We start from the raw sequence: 20,290 nt of genomic DNA on the forward strand, positions 1-20,290 counted from the left end.
GCTCGCTCTCCCTCTCTTCGTTTTCTTTCACTCCATATCTCCTCTCCTCTCTTGCTTTACCCATCCCTTGACATCCTCTCCTCTCTCCTACTGGAGCCAGGGGTGTCTCCTGGTTGCCCTGACATTAAGTAATCTCTAGGTTATGTGGTGGTAACTGGTAACCAGGGACACGGAACGGAGGTAGTAGCCACCTCCTCTAACCCTGACACTTCTCACTGTCCTGACAGTACAGTATTTGTATGTACATTGTCTTTGTCAATGTATAGGGTATTCAGAATGACAGAATGACTGTTGTGAGTCAAATTACTGTGGATGTCATTCAAGAGGGGAATACATGTTTTTATGATTTCGGTATCAGTTCAAAAAGCAGCAACCTGATAACTAGTTGAGTTACAGGTGCTGGTCTAATGGAACTCATAGGATGTTTTGTCTTTCTATCTGTATGTCTGCAAGACCGCAGGAAACCTATTGCAACACATGCTAACATCCTCTGTGAATTACACTACATGACTAAAAGTATGTGGACACCTGCTCGTCAAACATCTCATTCCAAAATCATGGGCATTAATATGGAGTTGTTCCCCCCTTGCTGCTATAACAGCCTCCCCTCTTCTAGGTAGACTTTCCACTAGATGTTGGAACATTGCTGCGGGGACTTGCTTCCATTCAGCCACAAGAGCATTAGTGAGGTCGGGTACTGATGCTGGGCAATTAAGCCTGGCTCGCAGTCGGCGTTCCAATTCATCCCACAGGTATTCGATGGGGTTGAGGTCAGGGCTCTGTGCAGGCCAGTCAAGTTCTTCCACACCGATCTCGACAAACCATTTCTGTATGGACATCGCTTTGTGCACGGGGGCATTGTCATGCTGAAACAGGAAAGGGCCTTCCCCAAACTGTTTCCACAAAGTTGGAAGCACAGAATAATCTTGAATGTCATTGTATGCTGTAGCATTAAGATTTCCCTTCACTGGAACTAAGGAGCCTAGCCCAAACCATGAAAAACAGCCCAAGACCATTATTCCTCCTCCACCAAACTTTACAGTTGGCACTATGCATTCGGGCAGGTAGCGTTCTGCTGGCATCCACCAAACCCAGATTCGCCTGATGGTGAGGCGTGATTCACCACTACAGAGAACGCATTTCCACTGCTCCAGAGTCCAATGGTGGCGATCTTTACACCACTGCAGCTGACGCTTGGCATTGCGCATGGTGATCTTAGGCTTGTGTGCTGCTGCTCGGCCATGGAAATATCATGAAGCTCCCAATGATAAGTTCTTGTGCTGACGTTGCTTCCAGAGGCTGGAACTCAGTAGTGAGCGTTGCAACCGAGGACAGACGATTTTTACGTGCTACGCGGTTCAGTACTCGGCAGTCCCGTTCTGTGAACTTGTGTGGCCTACCACTTCGCGGCTGAACCGTTGTTGCTCCTAGACGTTTCCACTTCACAATTACAGCACTTACAGTTGACCAGGGAAGCTCTAGCAGGGCAGAAATTTGATGAACTGACTTGTTGGAAATGTGTCATCCTATGACGGTGCCATATTGAAAGTCACTGAGCTCTTCAGTAAGGCCATTCTACTGCCAATGTTTGTCTATGGAGATTGCATAGCTCTGTGCTCAATTGTATACACCTGTCAGCAACGGGTGTGGCTGAAATAGCCGAATCCACTAATTTGAAGGGTTGTCCACATACTTTTGTATATATAGTGTATCTACAGAAAAACATGTCTCTGATCATGCATGTATGCAGTCAAATAAGTTCCCTATACAGTTAGGTTGCGAAAAATAAGACACGAACAGATCACTCTTTGCCAATTTCACAAATATTGTGTGTGCGTTTGTGTCTGTGCATTCGTGCTGTGGTATGGTGTGTGTGCGTGTGTGTGTATGTATGTCACAATGATATATGAATATTTACACACTATTCATATATACATATTCATATACAGTGCAGTTACATTAGATGAGAGGATACAGTATGTATTTTTGTATCTGTTTTTCAAAGCTAAACTTGGTTTGGGTACCGTGAAGAAACCCATAGTGACGTGTCTGGTGGGGTATGACAGTCAGTGGGTCTTATCTCATTGAGTCACCATAATGAACGTGTGAGATTGGACGTTGCACTCTTTCACTCACTAAAGGATGACTCACTTTCAAAACAGAGATCCAGCTTTCCCCATTTCCTTATCTGAGATCAACTTCAACTTTAGAAACCCCATGTTGGTGTTATTTCAAATGAAGAAAGGAATCTAGGTACTTCCCAATCACATGACAAAGGTTAAACAGTGTGTCAATTAGTTATTACATGGGTTGAGCTGGGATTGAGAAAGAGAAAGTAAAGGAAAATGTACATTTTGTATACTTGTATTTTGTTTGTAAAGGTTATGGACAGGTTTAACAGACCCATATTTAGCCTATCCCTGGACTAAAAAGGATGCTGCTCAATGCTCAATCTCCATTGAGAGTTTTTTCTGGTCTAGGAATAGACTTTATCTGGGTCCGGGAAACCAGCCCTATACCTCTTTTTCTGTTCAGTACAAGTTCTAAACTGTTTGTTCTTTACATAAATACAGTATCCCTTTTTACAGTAAGTCAATCTACAGGTGGCAGGCACAGAGGAAAATAGTTCCTCAGATCACAATAACACATCAAAGAGTACTGTCTAGATTATTTCAGATGTCTTATCATCCTGTTACTCTTGGCTTTGACTGTAGGGGGAGGAAATCACAATGAAAAGAGTTACTGGGTCACCTGATAGGTCCTGGGCTTTGTCTGGAGGATTAGCGTGGAGACGGAAGGCTGACGTCATGTCTTCGACTAGATACACCCGGAGAGTGTCAGTAAGAGGGAGGTGCTGTGATTTCTGGGAAGGGTAAAGCCGGTAGAGTGAGTAGGCAATAGCAACAGAAACAATAGCATGTTGTTGTGTTTTCATAATAGATTCTTGCACAGCACGTTGTTCACTATCAGCTTGTTTGATATCAAAGTTTCTATTATGCTTAGAATAATCAAGGGCATATCAAATGAGATGGAATTCAAAGGGTATCTGAGCCAGTGTGAGTCACGAGAGTAGACAACAGTGAGACATATGGGTCATCTTAGGTGACTGATATGGGTTTATCTATAGGCTAGACAGGTATTAGCAGATGGGCTATGGGACAGCATAGGAAGTTGACAGTCCAAGCTCCTTGCAGTCATGGCTCACTCCTGTTCTGTCCAGTTTGGTGCAGTTACAAAGTAGTCTGATGTCATCAAGAAACAGCCCATCAAGAAACAGCCCTTTACTAAGGGATCTGGAATTTTTACTAGTATCTTCTCCCCATAACGCAGTTCTGTTGTTTAAAGACACAGACAGACAGGAGACAGTTTGACACAGAATAATATCAAAATTACTATTTCAAAAGAGAGGAAACCTTCTTGACGCAAGCACTTTGTCTTACATTCATGGTTCTCTGTTACATCTGGGAAATGTGGGTGATAGCCCACTATACAGATTAACTTTCTTCATACCTGGAAAATGTGGGTGAATATCGGACAGACATTGGCCAAACTGTAGCAGAATGGCCCACTAACTTTCTTCCATATACAGTAAAAAGGATGTGTGGGAGGAGGGTTATTGCTCAACAATGTGAGAAGGTCATCACTAGATAACACAGTCACAAGGTCATAATTATGTCTAAACCCCGCCCATTTCTACAATTTATCGTCTTAATCTTATTTTAAACCTATCCACACTGATAATTTAGGTTTAGGTATAAGGTTAAGATCAAAATTATTTTTTTTGCGTTCATGTGCCAGTCAGAACTAGGAAACTCTGACATTTCTGACTTGCTAACTGGTTGAACGTGCCATGTGTATAACTACAACCAGTTAACGAGTTGGAAATGTCAGAGTTTTCTAGTTCCGACTAGCACGTCAACATCGCATCTCTTTAATGACATCACTATTTCCCAAAGATTAGTCATCAGTTATTATTATTTTTTGGCAATCTGTCAAGTGTAAGTCCCTCCCACGCTAAGAAATATAAACAGGGTCGAAACACACTGTAGCCTCATAGCCTACTCATTCCGACAGTTCATTCTCGTTGAACGAAACCGCACCCAAAGAGAAACAAAAATGTGTTCAGAACTTGAGTGCAGAATTTGTTACCGAAGCTACAACACCGGTCGTCGGTGTCCTCGTGAGTTACAGTGTAAACACAGCTTTTGTGAGCACTGTCTGGTGATTCTTTCCCGATCCTCGGTATGTGAAGTGGAATCCGAGAAGGAATGTTCGCGGCAGGACAAGACAATTGTTTGCCCACTCTGCCGATACCCGACCTCTGTATCGGGTAAAGTGAGGGCAGCGCTTCCAGTAGACGAAAGTGTTCTAGAGTGCATGGTGGTATCTGGCGTTCTCGAGGAAAGCATGACAGACGACGAGGAGGATAGTGAGGGGAAGGAGGAGGATGACCACAACGAGACTCCTCATGAGAACTCAGCCGAGGAAAGGGACTCCTCTTCGGGTTCCAGAGGTGGAAGGTTCCGCCGTTCGCTGAGGCGCATCTGGGGCAAATTCACTGGGAATCATGCCCAACAGAGAGCGCGTAAGTAGCCCTATTCTATTGCAATACTCTTTAGTTATCAAAACCACAACATGACTTCATATTCCGGTAGTTTCTTTTCATAGCTTACTTTTATGGCAGTTTCATTAATGAATTATGCTCGGACCAAGGTAGGCTATTATAGCCTGGCCAAAGAAGCCTTGCCTATTTATTGTATTCTCATATTTTATTTTTCCCCTACAGATTGTATGACTGATGAGGAGCTACGAGACCTCATGATGTCATGCTATATAATTTGATGCGGACTTCATTGGCTGGAAAGTCATCAGGGCTTTTTACGTTCTGGCATGTTCAATTGAACAGAACCGGTGCTGAACTGAACGACCAGTTGAAAAACCGGGTTGGGGAACGCTGTCCACATGGCCACTGCCCTTTTAAAAACGTCACTCATTGCTTCAGACCACACCTCGCCACACCCACCAAACGGGAGCCAGCGTACCTCAGTCTGTTCAATAACGTTTTTGGGAAACGTGTCATTCGGTACAAACCGTTCCGCAACATAGCAAACGTTCAAGCGAACTGAACACACCTCAGTTGCACCTGATTGATCAGAGAGGGGGCGTTGCCGTCCAGGAGCCTACACTACAGGAGCCTGTAGAAGACTGGCATGTCCAGTTGGAAGTTGGAGCAAGCAGGAATATGTATTCCAGATAATAGCCAACTAGGCCTATGTGTCCATTTCGTCTCACCTGCATGTAATAATTGGTGGGACCAAACAAACACATAATAGAAACAGAATTGTAAAGGCCTAAAAAACAAAACTATAGGCTATTCTTTGAAGACATTAGGCTACTGAATGAAATTGGTTTTTATCTGAAATTGTCTTTTTTTTGTGCTTTGATATAGCCTATGGCTTTCCATTTCCAAAGATTAGAATGTGTTGAATATTGTTGGTGCTCAAAGATAACACTTTATTTGAATGTAATTAATTTAATTCACTTTTATTGATTGTATGTGCGTGATATTTTGCACATTTGTTTAGTTATAATTCAACGTAAAACATGTTATTGTTTTGTTCATTTTTAACTATCACTGGGATGAATTGGTTGCAGTAGTAACTGATGCTTTCTTTTTCTCTGAGAATAAGTTAATAAACAATACAGTTCTGAACATCTGTTTGGTTTACCATTATTTAGAATATAAGACCACATAAGCTCATGCCATATAGGCCTATACAATAATCGAGAAAAAAATATTTCACAATGCCTTTTTAATTTTATGAACCAGGTGTAATTTTCCCAAAAAATTCTGGAGGATGCAATCAACACAAATGGTTGCACCTGTGTTCACATGGGGCGGGATTGTGTTCAACGTGGTGAAACATTCAGAAAGTTGCAGGATATAAATAGAAATGTAACAGAGCTAACATGATTCCCTGGCCTATTCTATGCAGACAATAATATGTTTTAATCTACACAATACATCACTATTGAAACATACTGTATTGCTGCACTCTTCTGAATGGGTCCCAAATTAGATGCACCTGTTGAGATAGCAACAGGCACATCTAATATGCTAATCAAGGGGATCTGTGACCACAGCGTGCTATTTGAAAGCTAGCGGAACAACAGGTTGATAAAACAAGGCTTTTACCTTGGACTCTGTCAGTTACAATCTTCTACAATCTGATTGTGTTGTATTGTCTGCATGTCTGTCGGTTGATGGCCAGCAAAAATGTCAAGGACTCTAAGACTTCATTCTAGGTATGTTTAAAGGTTTTCTTAATCAAGTAGCCTCAACAGATTATTGCCCAATACTTTGTGTACTGTGATAGCACTGAGACATTGGCTTATCTTTCAGTGATGTAACTGTCACTCATGAAATCATTCTTTATTATTTTTGTAATACAGACTTCTGTTCATGTGTCTGATGATAGCTGCTGTGGATGTCAGTTGTTCATATTCATCAAGGGGTAAGATAAATAACAGTATCCTGCTTATCTTATTGTACAAAAAGTGAACAATGGCTTGAGGTTGGGTCATATATACCCATGTCCATAAAGTTTATAGTTTTTGTTTGTCATATATACTTAAATATGTAAGTTGGGCTACTGGTTAACAATATCCAGGTGCCCAGGGTTATTGCTCGGAATCTATCTTTACATGACTTGAGTGCTTATCAAATTGTCGATACTTGACCTCAAGCTATCTTGTGACATGAAATTGTTTGCCTTGAGTAGATATTTGAAAACCTCAACATGCTCCATAGCTGCCTTATGTTACTTTATTAGTGACCCATATACATATTAAATGTAAGGACAAACACATTTTAAAATATAATATTTAGGACCCAGCATTTTTTTATTCTGTCCACATAATCTGATTAGGGAAAAACTCTGAGCACTACTTATAACACATTGTCCATTTAATTCAGCAATGCAATTGATATGGGTTGATTGAGGTTTTAGTTCACTGACCAAAAATAAATGCAACCTGCAACAATTTTTTAAGATTATACTGAGTTACAGTTCATATAAGGAAATCGGTCATAAATGTACACATTCATTAGGCCCTAATCAATGGATTTCACATGACTGGGAATACAGATATGCATTTGTTGGTCACAGATACCTTAAAAAAAAAAAACGACAGGGGCGTGGATCAGAACCAGTCAGTATCTTGTGTGACCACCATTTGCCTCATGCAGCGCAACATCTCCTTCGCATAGAGTTGATCAGGCTGTTGATTGTGGAATGTTGTCCCACTGCACAGCCATTGAAGAGGAGAGTTGCTGGATATTGGCAGGAACTTGAACATGCTGCCGTACACGTTGATTCAGAGCATCCCAGACATGCTCCATTGGTGACATGTCTGAGTATGCATGCCATGGAAGAACTGGGACATTTTGTATACAGATCCTTGTGACATAGGGCTGTGCATTATCCTGAAGAATGGTATGACAATGGGCCTCAGGATCTTATCACGGTATCTCTGTGCATTCAAATTGCCACCGATAAAATGTAATTGTGTTCGTTGTCCGTAGTTTATGCCTACCCACACACAACGCCACCATGGGGCACTCTGTTCACAACATTGACAAACCGCTCACCCACACTATCTGCCCGGTATAGTTGAAACCGGCATTCAGCTGTGAAGAGCAGACCTCCAGTGAGACAGTGGCCATTGACTGTGAGCATTGGCCCACTGAAGTCAGTTACGACGCCGAACTGCAGTCCGGCCAAGACCATGGTGAGGACGACGAGCACGCAGATGAGCTTCCCTGAGATGGTTTCTGACAGTTTGTGCAGAAATTCTTTGATCGTGCAAACCCACAGTTTCATCAGCTGTCTATGTGGCTGGTCTCAGGTGATCCCACAGGTGAAGAAGCCGGATGTGGAGGCCTGGGCTGGCGTGGTTCTGAGGCCTGTTGGACGTACTGCCAAATTCTCTAAAACGACGAAGGCGGCTTATGGTAGAGAAATTAATGTTCAAACCTTTGGCAACAATTCTGGTGGACATTCCTGCAGTCAGCATGCCAACTGCACACTAAAAACGTAAGGCCACTCTAAAATGTGTAGTTTTGTCACACCAACACAATGCCACAGATGTCTCTCGTTGTCCCCAGCACAAGGTGCATCTGTGTAATGATCATGCTGTTTAATCAGCTTCTTGATATGCCACACCTGTCCGATGGATGGATTATCTTGGCAAAGGAGAAATGCTCACAGGAATGTAAACATTTGTGCACAGAATTTGAGAAATAAGCTTTGTTTTGTCATTTCTGGGATCTGTTATTTCAGGACATGGGAACAACACTTTACATGTTGCGTTTTTTGTTCAGTGTAATTAGTCCATTTAAAAAAAATGAAATGCATCAATTATTCAAAATACTGAATTTCACTTCTATTGATTTCCCTGTAGGCAGAAGCAGGAGAGCAGTACACGAACAGGGAAGTTATCTCGGTGCGGAGAGCCCCAGAAGCTGGAGGCCTCTCTACAACCCGTACACACTTCCCCCTAGTCTGAGCCCAAGCCAACCGGTCCCCAGGATTGTCCAACCTGACCAGGCTCAGATGGTCTTTAGCCCAAGACCGGAAGTCCAACCTGGGACCAACAACGTTGTGGCCAACCAGAGAGAAGGTTCCCCTGATGGCGACGAGTCTGAGCCCCCCAACAGTCAATCTAGCAAATTTCCAAGCAGCTCTGTGCCTAGTAAGACTGTCCATTATCGTACCTACCCTTCTAGTGGCCTTGGTAGCCCAATTGTCCCCAGAACCTGGGGTTCCTCTGAAACCTTTTATTCCATCAAAAACCCTGTGATCCAAAGTAGCCATGTTGCCACCAGTAGTTTCCAACCTGCCAGGGACATATTTGGCTCTCCTGTTGTTGAATACAACCCCATCCCAGCCCAACAGGCTGAAAACCCTGTGAGTAACAATGAGAAATCCAAATACAGAACGTTTCTGTCTTCCTACCTCTTCGGGGGATCCCAACCCACTTCCAGCACCTCTGAAACCCCTCACAAGGGCCCTAGTGAAGGAATGAAGACCATTAGTGGACATGGTGCCACCTCTGCTACCCAAAGTGAAGGAAACCCCAGTGTTCATGGGTCTGGAAGATCCACACATGTCCAAGGGGGCTATGGCTACATAGGCTCTCAGTCGTACCCTACATCCTTTAAGTCTTCCAATGGACGACAAGCACCAGTGCACCCACCAACTCTGAGCCAATCGGCTTCTTCTAAAGTAGATGCTACCAGTAAAGCCCAACATGTTTCTAGTATCACCAAACCCTTCCATCACAGTGCTAACTTTTCCCAAAGTGGAGGTAGCCCTAGTAGCTATTCCCCTGGTGAAAAGGCTGATACTCAGGCTAAAAGTGCTTTCAGCAGAATTCAACCTCTTATTAGATTTGGCTCTTTCTGGAACACAATAGCCCCCACTGCAACTCAACCCACCCAAAGTCCCTTTGAGCCTGCAGAGAGAGTAACTGCACCTCATAGTCCTGCCCCTGACCAGTCTTTGAAAACCAAGAGTAGCTATGTCCCTTGGAAGAAACATGGGCTAAGAAGCTCATCCAGTGTTCAGAACGGGGGAGCCACAGGCGGTTACAAACCTGGAAGATCCATGGATGTCAATACACTCGGAGGGTTCCAATATGAAGATCCAGAGACAACATTGGCTCCCATCGTGAGTAAAGATGACATACGTTCTGTTGCTATCAGACCTTCAGTCAACACAAACACTGCAAAGAGTCAGGGTACTGGCTGGAGAAATAGTCATGTTACACATAGGGGCATGAAAATGGGTTCTGTCAGTGGGTATCCAGCTGTATACAAAAAGTATAGCTTTGCCCCTAGACTTCAAGTAGCTTCCACTACAACTTCCTCTGCCCCAAGCGATACTCTAGCCCCAAGGATGTTCAAATCAGGCCCACAAGAAGTCCAACTTATGTCCATAGAAGACGACCTAGCCTCTGACAGCCTACATGCCTCCAATGTCCAGTCTTCTTCAGAAGTGCAGACTACCACCAACATGCCTCGCTCTACCCCGAGAGCTGGTAGGCCTTGGTTTCGTAGATACACACCTAGCAAGGATAACAATGCTAAAACCGACCATGTTTTCAAGGGATTCCAACCAGCCCCAACCCAACTACAATCTCCCCAGAGTGAGAGTCTAAAATGCATTCAGCCAACCTGTAGTCTCCCCAGCAACAATGATTTCCATGACAGTTTGACTGCAGGAGAGCCTAAACCTGGTCCAACAAGCTCAGCCCCTTTCAAGCCTGACGCTAGATTCAACATGTTTGAGTCTGTCATTTACAGAAGGCTCAAAGGTTCCAGGTCCAAACAGAATGAAGGTGTTCTGGGCATAAAGCTCCCAGGTGAAACTAGGCCCTCAGGCAGCCACGTATCTGCCCCTGCTGAAATCCAGCCCACCTCCATTACTACAACAGCCAGCCAGAGCCAAAATGTCCACAGTATTGAAACTTCTCAAAGCAGTGACTCATTTCACAAAACTGTGGATGATCACTCTAGTTACGAAGACCCCAAGTCTCCCCCACATGACTCAGAAAGCAATGAAATGGCAAGCAATCCCTTTAGGTTCATATCTGGTAAACTCCCAAAAAGCCAGAACAGCTATGCTTTCATGGGCTTCCAAAAACCTATAAGCAAAGCAATATCAACCCAGGACAAGGATGCTGATCTCAGTGCACAAACTGTGCCTCCGACCAGCAAAGAGCATCCACCCCCAGTTGCACCCACCTCTGCCCCCAGTGTCCACCCAAGCCCTCCCAGAGTCCAAGTTCAACCAGACCCAAGCACCACTGAACTCCCAGAGGGTCGCAAACCGACCAGCACCGTTGTAAAGGGCAAACGTGTTAAGGGGAAGCGCGTGAAGGGCCAAAATCGTCTTTCTCCCTCCAACGACAACACCTCTTCCTCCAACGACACTGCCTCCCGACCGGCCAAGCCCCACCCCATGAGGTTCAAGGCTATCCAGTTTGCTGATATCCTAGGAAGTGCCTCTTTCAGCGGAATCCAACCCAGGGGAAGCTCCAGACAAAGTGTGCAGTCAACATCCAATACTGCAGCGTCAGGCCAAGATGGAGGTGCACTGGACAAGGATCAACCAACACCCAGAGGGTTGGAGTCACCCCAAGGTAAAGGAGGGGAGCCCAAGGCTGTCCGATTCCCACCGTTCCCCAGTGATGCTTCTCAGAGTGAAGAGGTGGATGTGAGTAGTGTCATATGGGAAGTCCAAAGTGGTGGTAGGGGACTTCAGTAGTATGGGGTGGGGGAAATGAGGAAAGAACTGAACTAGTTGAGGATGTCTGCAGGTAATCTTTCCTTCAAGTTCGGGTTTGAATTCATGAAAGATGTGACCTGACCCCATAGCCATGCTCTCAAGTATTTATTCAGGTCATGGTTGTGCTTGTAAATGTGAAAATTTATAATAAATGTTCGTACTTTGATTTTTCTTGTTCTCTTTAATGTAGACTTGCCATTGGGTTGAAACCTAACAATTCAGCTTAGATTAACAGGTTTGCAGCATGGTAAACCTTTTGTACAGGTGACACAAGTGTTGATTGTTATGTTAGTTAGACATTCTCTTTGGGAAGAATGTACTGTATGTTGAATCAACCATATTCACACATTGAATAATTCACCAATAACCTTTAAGTCTCGGTGGTTGTCTGCTATATCTATCTGGTTATCCACATCCGACATGGGGTTAGCGGCTTAGAAATATAGGATCTATTAACCAGCAATTATCCACTTCAAGCACTGACATCTCAAGGACAAAATCCAGTAAATGGATGATAATCAATTGTTTTACATCTCACCCCAAGATGCCCATTCTAAACTCGAACCAAGTAGTGCACTGTATAGGGAAAATGGTACCATTTGGGATGCACACATGGTCCACTGAATATAATATAAAGGTTGTTTGGGAACAATGTCTTTGGATATTGTCATGGGGAGTATTAGTTAGGGGAAATGGAGGAGGAAGACTTATTGGAATTTTGTTGTTGGTAAAATTAGAGTTTTCCTATCAGTTGAGTCCCTTTTAGCTAGAGGACCTTTACAACTTGCTGACATACTTTCCATCCCCTCTCGGCTTGAGCGGAGAGGGTTTGTCATACTGGTCCCTTATTTGACAAAACCACACAACTTTTAGTCATGCATTTTTTTGTTGTCAGAAATGATTTTTATGATAATGACCGCTCTTTTGGATGATGCCAAATGAGAAAGTCTAGTTTTACAAAGTATCGAAAGAAAGTCTGTAAATGTGGGTTATGTTCACTTGACATTGCTGCCAGAGCGGGAAAGAGAACACACATTGAAATAGAAAAATGGGTCAATTGAGATGGAAAAATTAGTTGGAAAGGTTGAAATACATCTGCCAACTGTCAGATAAGAACATGTACATTGGGATTAATGTCAAGAGACAATTCCCCCCTCGAGTTCTAGGTCACATACATATTCAGTCAACCTGATATCCAGATTGAAATCAGTGATGTTCTTGACATACATGGAGTAATAGCATGTCTCGTCTTGTGTTGGAGTCAATGATTAAAGTGCACTTATTCCAAGTGCTTATTTAGCCCACTAGGTGGCGTGTGACACCATTAAGCCTAAGGGGTGTTTTTCTTTTCAGTTCCCCTTTGTTTCCCCAGTGTAAGAAGTGTTACGTTAGCGCTTACTTTACTGCGGGAATCTGTGGAACTAGGGAAAGAACGCAACTAAAAAATATTGAAAACTATAAAACACATTCATTGCACATAGCACTTACTGGATACCAAACATTATTGCTGGATTAGTCATAGTCCTACTTAGTTTCTTATTTTATTTATTTTTTATTTATTATATTGTTATAGATTATTGCATTGTTGGGGTAAGAGCTGTCAAGAAAGGCATTTCACTGTACTTGTGCATGTGACATTAAAACTTGAAACTACACTGAACAAAAATATAAACGCAACATGTAAAGTGCTGGTCCCATGTTTCCTCAGCTGAAATAAAAGATCCCTGAAATGTTCCATATGTACAAAAAGCTTATTTCTCTCAAAATGTGTGCACAAATATGTTTACATCCCTGTTAGAGAGCATTCTATCCTTTATCAAGATAGTCCATCCACCTGACAGGTGTGGCATATCAAGAAGCTGAGTAAACAGCATGATCATTACGCAGGTGCACCTTGTAATGGGGACAGTAAAAGGCCACTCTAAAATGTGCAATTTTGTCACACAACACAATGCCACAGATGTCTCAAGTTTTGAGGGAGCGTGCAATTGGCATGCTGACTGCAGGAATGTCCACCAGAGCTGTTGCCAGAGAATTGAACGTTCATTTCTCTACCATAAGCTGCCTCCAATGTTGTTTTAGAGAATTTGGCAGTATGTCCAACCGGCCTCACAACCGCAGACCAGCTGGGACTGTCTCCCCAGTGGGTCGGCCTGGCTTCCAAGTGAGTGGGCCTATGCCCACCCATGGCTGCGCCCCTGCCCAGTCATGTGAAATCCATAAATTAGGGCCAAATTCATTTATTTCAATTGACTGATTTCCTTCTACTGTAACTCAGCAAAATCTTTGAAACTGTTGCATGTTGCGTTTATATTTTTGTTCAATATAGTTTAGTTTGGTGGCTTTTTACTGGGAATTTTCTACAGTCTGAATCAGAGACACATTTCACAAGTACAGGGATGTTGTTGCTTTGGTCCAGCCACTAGTGATTTAACATGGTTCCATGTGTCCATGCTAAGCTGAAATCACAGCGCTAACAGTCTCATTTATGGAGGATGACCCTTTACCTTTTCCCAGCGTGCAAGCCTCACCAAAATACCCACTTCATCACTTGTCCTCAACTGTCGTTCAGGATCCAGCAGCAGGGGGCCAAGGGAGAAGCTTGGGGGATCTGTCAATCAAGTTGAAATACATTGTACATTGGATTAACGCAACTACCCTACAGCCCACCTCCCCGTCCCCTGCAATACTCGTGGTGTTCCACTTTCCTATAGAAGTCTCCCTCAGAGTTCAAACCCATCAAAGCCAAGGTGTTAGACTGACGGCTCTTTCTAAGCTCTCTCTCGTAACACTCTCTTTCTCTCTCTCTGTGTGTGTGTATGTGTGTGTTTTTGCCTATGTATGTGTGTGTGTGTTTTCTCTCTTTAAAACTGGCTCCCCCTTGGCCCACCTCTCTCCCACTGTGAGGGGAATTCTGTACTATGTGTCTGTGGTTTTCAGGAAGCTTTCAAGGAAAATAAAGCATAGAGGCCTCACCGTCATCTTCCCCTCCTCCTTCCTCTCCTCCCTCTCTTATGCCTTCTCCCTCCCTCGCTCCATGTGGCAGTTTTATAACTCTTTCTCTCACTCTCTCTGAACCAAAAACTACAGAGTAACCGAGCTAACTACGTACGCAACTAAACACATAAAAAATTACTTCCACATTCCCATGGAGCACGATTAAGAAGGGAATGATGAGGGAGGGAAAAATATTGGAAGTATTTTTGTTTGGCTAAGAACACTGTGAAAGAGTGGGAGTAAGGAGGACAAGGTAAGGGGCTGAAAATACATTAGAAATGGTTGCGTCTGCTGTGGCATTTGCAGATCAAATTACTTCAGATGCCAGAAGCATTGGAATCGCTGAGTTTGACTATTTCCATATTAGTCTGTACTGTAGTAATTGTGCTGATGCACTGCAATGTTTACCATCAACATTTTCATAATAAATTACCTTAAACAAGTGCACAACATAGAATGTAATTGATTAAAAAAGGAGAATGTGAAGGAGAGGGTGATTAACCGAAATGTATGAAACAGTATGGTTGTTATCAAGTGTACTATGAATCTAGAGTTCAGATCTTTATCAGTCTATAAAAGCATGTTATTTGTGCTACGTTGTATTTCTGTGCATCTGGTTCGGGGACCCCTGCTATTTCTGTGTCAAACACGGAGCGAGCTTCCTATTTGGCCTTTCCAGAGAGGAAGTCATAAAGCAGGAAGACTTCCTGTATTATTTTCAACGCGCCGATGGATGTGAGCACCGCTACATCATATGGGGGTTGGAGCTGATGAACGACAGATCATGGGAAATGAAATAAAATGTATTAAAATGTAGCCATTCTATGTTTTTATAGTGATAAAAAGCCAATGAATATACTTTTTGATCCCCCTTCACAGGCTTGAAAAATCTGCCACGTACACATCCAAAAGTAATTCTGAAACATGTTAGTCTTTTCACATTTTTGTTTCGTCAAATACAATGATGGATTAGTATGGACAATACCCAGTATCACATCATCGCTTTTTTCCCCTGTTTTCCGCTATTGCCTACTGATGAGTATAACATACTGTATACATTGTAACACACACCTGTTGTCTGTGTGTAATGTGTACCCCAAGCCGTACAAGGTCTAGTCTGTATGCATGTGTGTGGGTCCGCATGCTCCTGTCCGTCACCCTAACACGTGGCTGAGACCAGTGGAGGCTGCTGAGGGGAGGACAGGCTCATAATAATGTCTAGAACGGAGCAAATGGAATGACATCAAACACATGGAAACCATGTATTTGATGCCATTCCACTGATTCCGCTCCAGCCATTACCACGAGCCTGTCCTCCGAAATGAAGGTGCCACCAACCTCCTGTGGCTGAGACTGAGTGTTTGGGTGAGAGGCAAAGGATGCTGGTGTACAGAGGGTGTGTCCCTCTACCTAGTTTTACAACTAGAGTTCACAGGTCACACACACCAGATGGAGGCTTGGCTCACAACCCAAACACTGCAGACACAGACCCACCTGTTGTCTTCTTCTGGCCTTCGAGGCAAGTTGCTCTCTCCCTCTCTCTTTCCGTTTCTGTCACTCCCTCTCTTTCCCTCCCCATTTCTCTTGACCCCCCCCCCCCTCCCTCTCTCGCCCCCCTCCCTCTCTTTCCCTTGTTTTCTCCAGGTTTATGACATGACTGTCTGTCTGTGTCCGGTACCCATCTAAACTCTGTGTCCTCTACCACCTCTCCTTGGCACCATCCCAAAATATTATTTCTCTCTCATGGGAGGGGTGAACTGTGGCACTGCCGCGGCGGCAACGGAACATGGGCATTGCCTCTGCGTCTCCATGATCACCAAACGGTGGAAGTTCCCAACTTACTCGATCACTCTCTACCTCTCTCTTTTTGATGTGGAGGCTCCAAGGGCCATAGCTCATCCCTACTTCTCTCCTCCTCTCTTCCTTTCTCTATCCATCCATCTCAAAGGCCATTCACATTCATTCACAGCTTGGCTCTTTGAAATACTTTACTCTACTGTCATGTCACATGGTCACAATGGCCGCAGTAACGTAAGAGCAGCCCTAACAAATCAAATCAAATGTTCTTGGTCACATACACGTGTTTAGCAGATGTTATTGCGGGTGTAGCGAAATGCTTGTGTTTCTAGCTCCGACAGTGCAGTAATATCTAACAAGTAATATCTAACAATTTCACATTTACCCAATACACACACATCTAAATAAAGCAATGGAATTAAGAATATATAAATAAATATATGGACGAGCAATGTCAGAGCGGCATAGACTAAGATACAGTAGAATAGTATAGAATACAGTATATACATATGAGATGAGTAATGGAAGATATGTAAACATTATTCAAGTGACTAGTGTTCCATTTATTTCAGTTTGTCAGTGATGTGTACGCCAAGGAACTTGAAGCTTTCCACCTTCTCCACTGCAGTCCTGTCGATGTGGATAGGGGGTAGTTTCCTCTGCTGTTTCCTTAAGTCCACAATCATCTCCTTTGTTTTGTTGACGTTGAGTGAGAGGTTATTTTCCTGGCACCACTCCAGAGCCCTCACCTCCTCCCTGTAGGCTGTCTCGTCATTGTCGGTAATCAAGCCTACTACTGTTGTGTCGTCTGCAAACTTGATGATTGAGTTGGAGGCGTGCATGGCCACGCAGTCATGGTTGAACAGGGAGTACAGGAGGGGGCTGAGCATGCTCCCTTGTGGGGCCCCAGTGTGATCAGTGAAGTGCAGGTGTTTTTCCTACCTTCACCACCTGGGGGTGGCCCGTCAGGAAGTCCAGGACCCAGTTGGGGCGTGTGTTTGTGGTTAGCAGTCAGCTAGCGGTTAGCTACAGTTTAGCTTACTGTTCACTTAGGGCCAAGCCACCAAGCTTTTCTGGCTTTTTAGCGTCTCTATTAACGTCTGTTTAACATTGAGTGGGACATGTCCCCCCTAAGATCTTCGCCCCTGTGTCTAAGGTTAGACTACAAGGTTCACATGTAAGCTTAACAAGGCTAAACATGCCCTGAGGGAAGCATACAGGAGGTGTTAGGTGAGAGGGAACAAGAGCCAGCTAATATGAAGAGAGCAATAGGGTCAGGGCCACAGGGAATAGACTACAGATACAGTATACTTACAGGGTTTCTATTGGCCTTCTGGTGAAGGTGTGTGAGCCTCATATTCCCCTAATACATACAGGTGATGATATGCACCCTTTACTCCCATATTCCTTCCTATTCATGGGGCAGGACAGAGAAAAAGTGGGAGCATCTGCAGGGTGCTTGTGTGTGAGGGTTTGTGTGTGTGTGTGTGTGTTCTCATTCCTATTCATCCCAATAGGGATTCGGTGCACATATCACCTGGGGTTGAGTTACCAGGCCATCTGGGAGAGACAGACACAGAGAATCATCACAACATAGAATTAATTAGGGAAAGAAAGAGTGAAAGGAAAGAGGGAGAGATGAAAGATACCGACTTATCTCGCTAATAATGCCCATTGAAACTAATTTAATTGTGAGTGAGAGAGCCTGAGAGAGAGTGTGACACACACACACACACAGACACACACACACACACACACACACAGCCTATACCTGGCACAAACAAAGCAGTTGGTCATAATTCCAGTGAGATGAGTGATAAACCCTGTTGGCATCTTGCCACTACATATTCACATTGATCTTATCACTGGGGAGAGAGATGACTAATAAAGGCTTTGTGTTTACAATAATTAATCATTAAACAGTTTTCTTTTATCATCAGGTCATCTGAGTTATGGCTGTAAAAGCCTTTAGGAGTGTGATTGTGTGTGTTTATGTGTCTGTGTGTCCATCGCTACAGTACAGTATGCCAACGTCACCACCTGCCTGAGCCTTTAAAAATATCTGTGCCTGTCACTTTGTTTCAACCTGTCCCTCCCCACAGACATCCATCTAGACAACTCTTATTTTTATGAGGTTATTACATTTGATCAAAAGACAACTTCTAGATCTCAGAATAAAAACAAACTACACATTTCTTTGTTGTTTGCCCTTTTTTTGTAGTTTTTTATGTTTCATTTTTTTGCAGTTTTGTCTTTTTTTTGTAGTTGTTTCTTCTTCTCAAGCTACAAAAGTGAAATTGTCACATCACAGGCAAATATCATCAGGATTTCCCATTTAGAATTGTATAGGAAAGAAAGCAACCAAAGTATTTTCCCATCATCCCCACCTCTGTGTAAATCGTCTTGGAGAACAGCAATTTAGCATAACAACCCCCCCAACCCCTGAATTCGCCCAAATAAACGTCATTATACATGATCAACATTATCACCATAAATTAATTTCATTTTAAAACCACGCGGCTTGGCTCTCCGTGTAGACCAGGGTGGTAGTTACGGCAAATGGAAACGTGACACTCTTCCCACTGGGCACAGACATCAGCTCACCGTCTAGTTTTGACTTACATTTGGTTGAGGTGTCAACGTGAGCTGACGTCAACATTTCACCATGTCATTGGATTTAGGTTAAAAGTTCTGTGAAAAAAATACAAAATTCCCTTAAATTCAAATCCCAAAAGAATTCCACATTGATTCAACATCAGCACATTCAGTTGAAATGACATGGAAACAACATTGATTCAACAATTTTTTGCCCAGTGGGTTGCTTCTCTGAGAATTCAAGAGTGACTGCCTTTAAAAAGCAACAAATCCCGTTGGAAATGGCCTATACGGCATCCATTTGAGTCAGAAACAGTTTTCTAGTGTCAAAATTGAGTACAAAGTATAAATTGGACAATTTTGGTCATAAAGTCAATCACGTCTAAAACTGAGTTTGGAACATCCATGTGTCACAACGGGTAAATAAAGTTTGGGTTTTGATTAGATTATGTCCATTTGCCCACTAACATGGGGTGAACAGCTGCGGTGATTGCTCTCTATCCAATAGCATAGACAGTGAGACAGACCTGCCCAGCACGTCACACATTTTTTAACTTGAGAAATACTGCACCAAACACATTAGTTAGATGTAAAATTGCATGACTAAAACATCCTCTGCAAAACATCAAAATTAATTACAGATTTCTTGAGTTATCTTAGATTAATTCTGGGGATTTTGAGGAAGTTAAATAGGCTTCCCGTCTAGTGTCTCACGGGGGGCAAACATCATTAACCAAACGTGGAATCGGTCAGGAAACTCCAAGACTGAAATCTTGTTTTTCTAATGAGCAACAGAAAAACACACGTGCCAATCGGCATGTTCAGTGGCTCTTTAAAAGTGATAGTTCACGCCAAAGCTAAAGTTTGTCATATATATTGATGCTTTCAGACCTCAACAGTGACTGGGTTCATGGCCATTGTCCACTTTTGAGGCCAGAAAACATCAGACTTAACTTTGATTTCAGAGTGAACTCTCTGGCTTCAGTTTGGAAGATTGTGGAGTCATTATAAAAATAAAAATAACATTTCCCAAAAACTTCTGGAAACATTGCCACTATTTACTGTTTGTGTTTAATGTGTAATTATGTGCTGGTGTCACTGCCTTGTTGTGCCTTGCAGTGAACCCTCATTAGAAACAAACCTGGCACAGTGAGGTTGGAAACCAACTACTTTCCTGATCCCACCTCTGCATTAGAAACCATTATGGTCAATTGCCCTGACCACAGATCCCAATCTGGTAGCAATAAAGCTCCCGACAGTCATATGACAAGAGTGAGGAGGAAGTGCATGAGGCAGACAGCTTGGACTGACCGTCAGAATATACATATGTGCTGGTAGTGAAACGTGGATAGAGAAGTGTGGTTCTCTTTGCTCATATTGGCAACTTATGGTAAGTATTGTTTCAGAAGCGCTTCCTCTCACCCCTTTCTTTCATAAGTGTCCCAGAGTCAAACTATGAGGCAAAATGTGTCTCAAAAACATCCAAGACATGTTTTTGTTTCTTTTTACAGTGCAAAATAAAACAACAAGAGCGCAGGCAAGGTTATAAT

General features: G+C 43.2%; 1 protein-coding gene across 1 annotated transcript; it reads left to right on the plus strand.

Moving 5' to 3' along the window:
• Positions 1 to 4,016: 4,016 nt before the first annotated feature.
• On the plus strand, positions 4,017 to 5,713 carry LOC311113245 (uncharacterized protein). Its single transcript, XM_084156450.1, has 2 exons — positions 4,017 to 4,585; positions 4,787 to 5,713. Exons 1-2 carry the CDS (start codon positions 4,117 to 4,119, stop codon positions 4,840 to 4,842), a joined length of 525 nt encoding a protein of 174 aa, XP_084012576.1. The 5' UTR covers positions 4,017 to 4,116; the 3' UTR covers positions 4,843 to 5,713.
• Positions 5,714 to 20,290: the final 14,577 nt, after the last annotated feature.

Source organism: Coregonus lavaretus (genome assembly GCF_964263955.1).
Source record: "Coregonus lavaretus genome assembly, chromosome: 39".
Lineage (NCBI taxonomy): Eukaryota > Metazoa > Chordata > Actinopteri > Salmoniformes > Salmonidae > Coregonus > Coregonus lavaretus.

What these genes read in the sequence shown, in the direction of transcription:
- LOC311113245 (XM_084156450.1), top strand. Translation starts at nt 4,117, where the DNA reads ATGTGTTCAGAACTTGAGTGCAGAATTTGTTACCGAAGCTACAACACC. An exon ending in TCATGCCCAACAGAGAGCGC is followed by an intron (nt 4,586 to 4,786) that starts GTAAGTAGCCCT and finishes TTTCCCCTACAG; the next exon opens with ATTGTATGACTGATGAGGAG.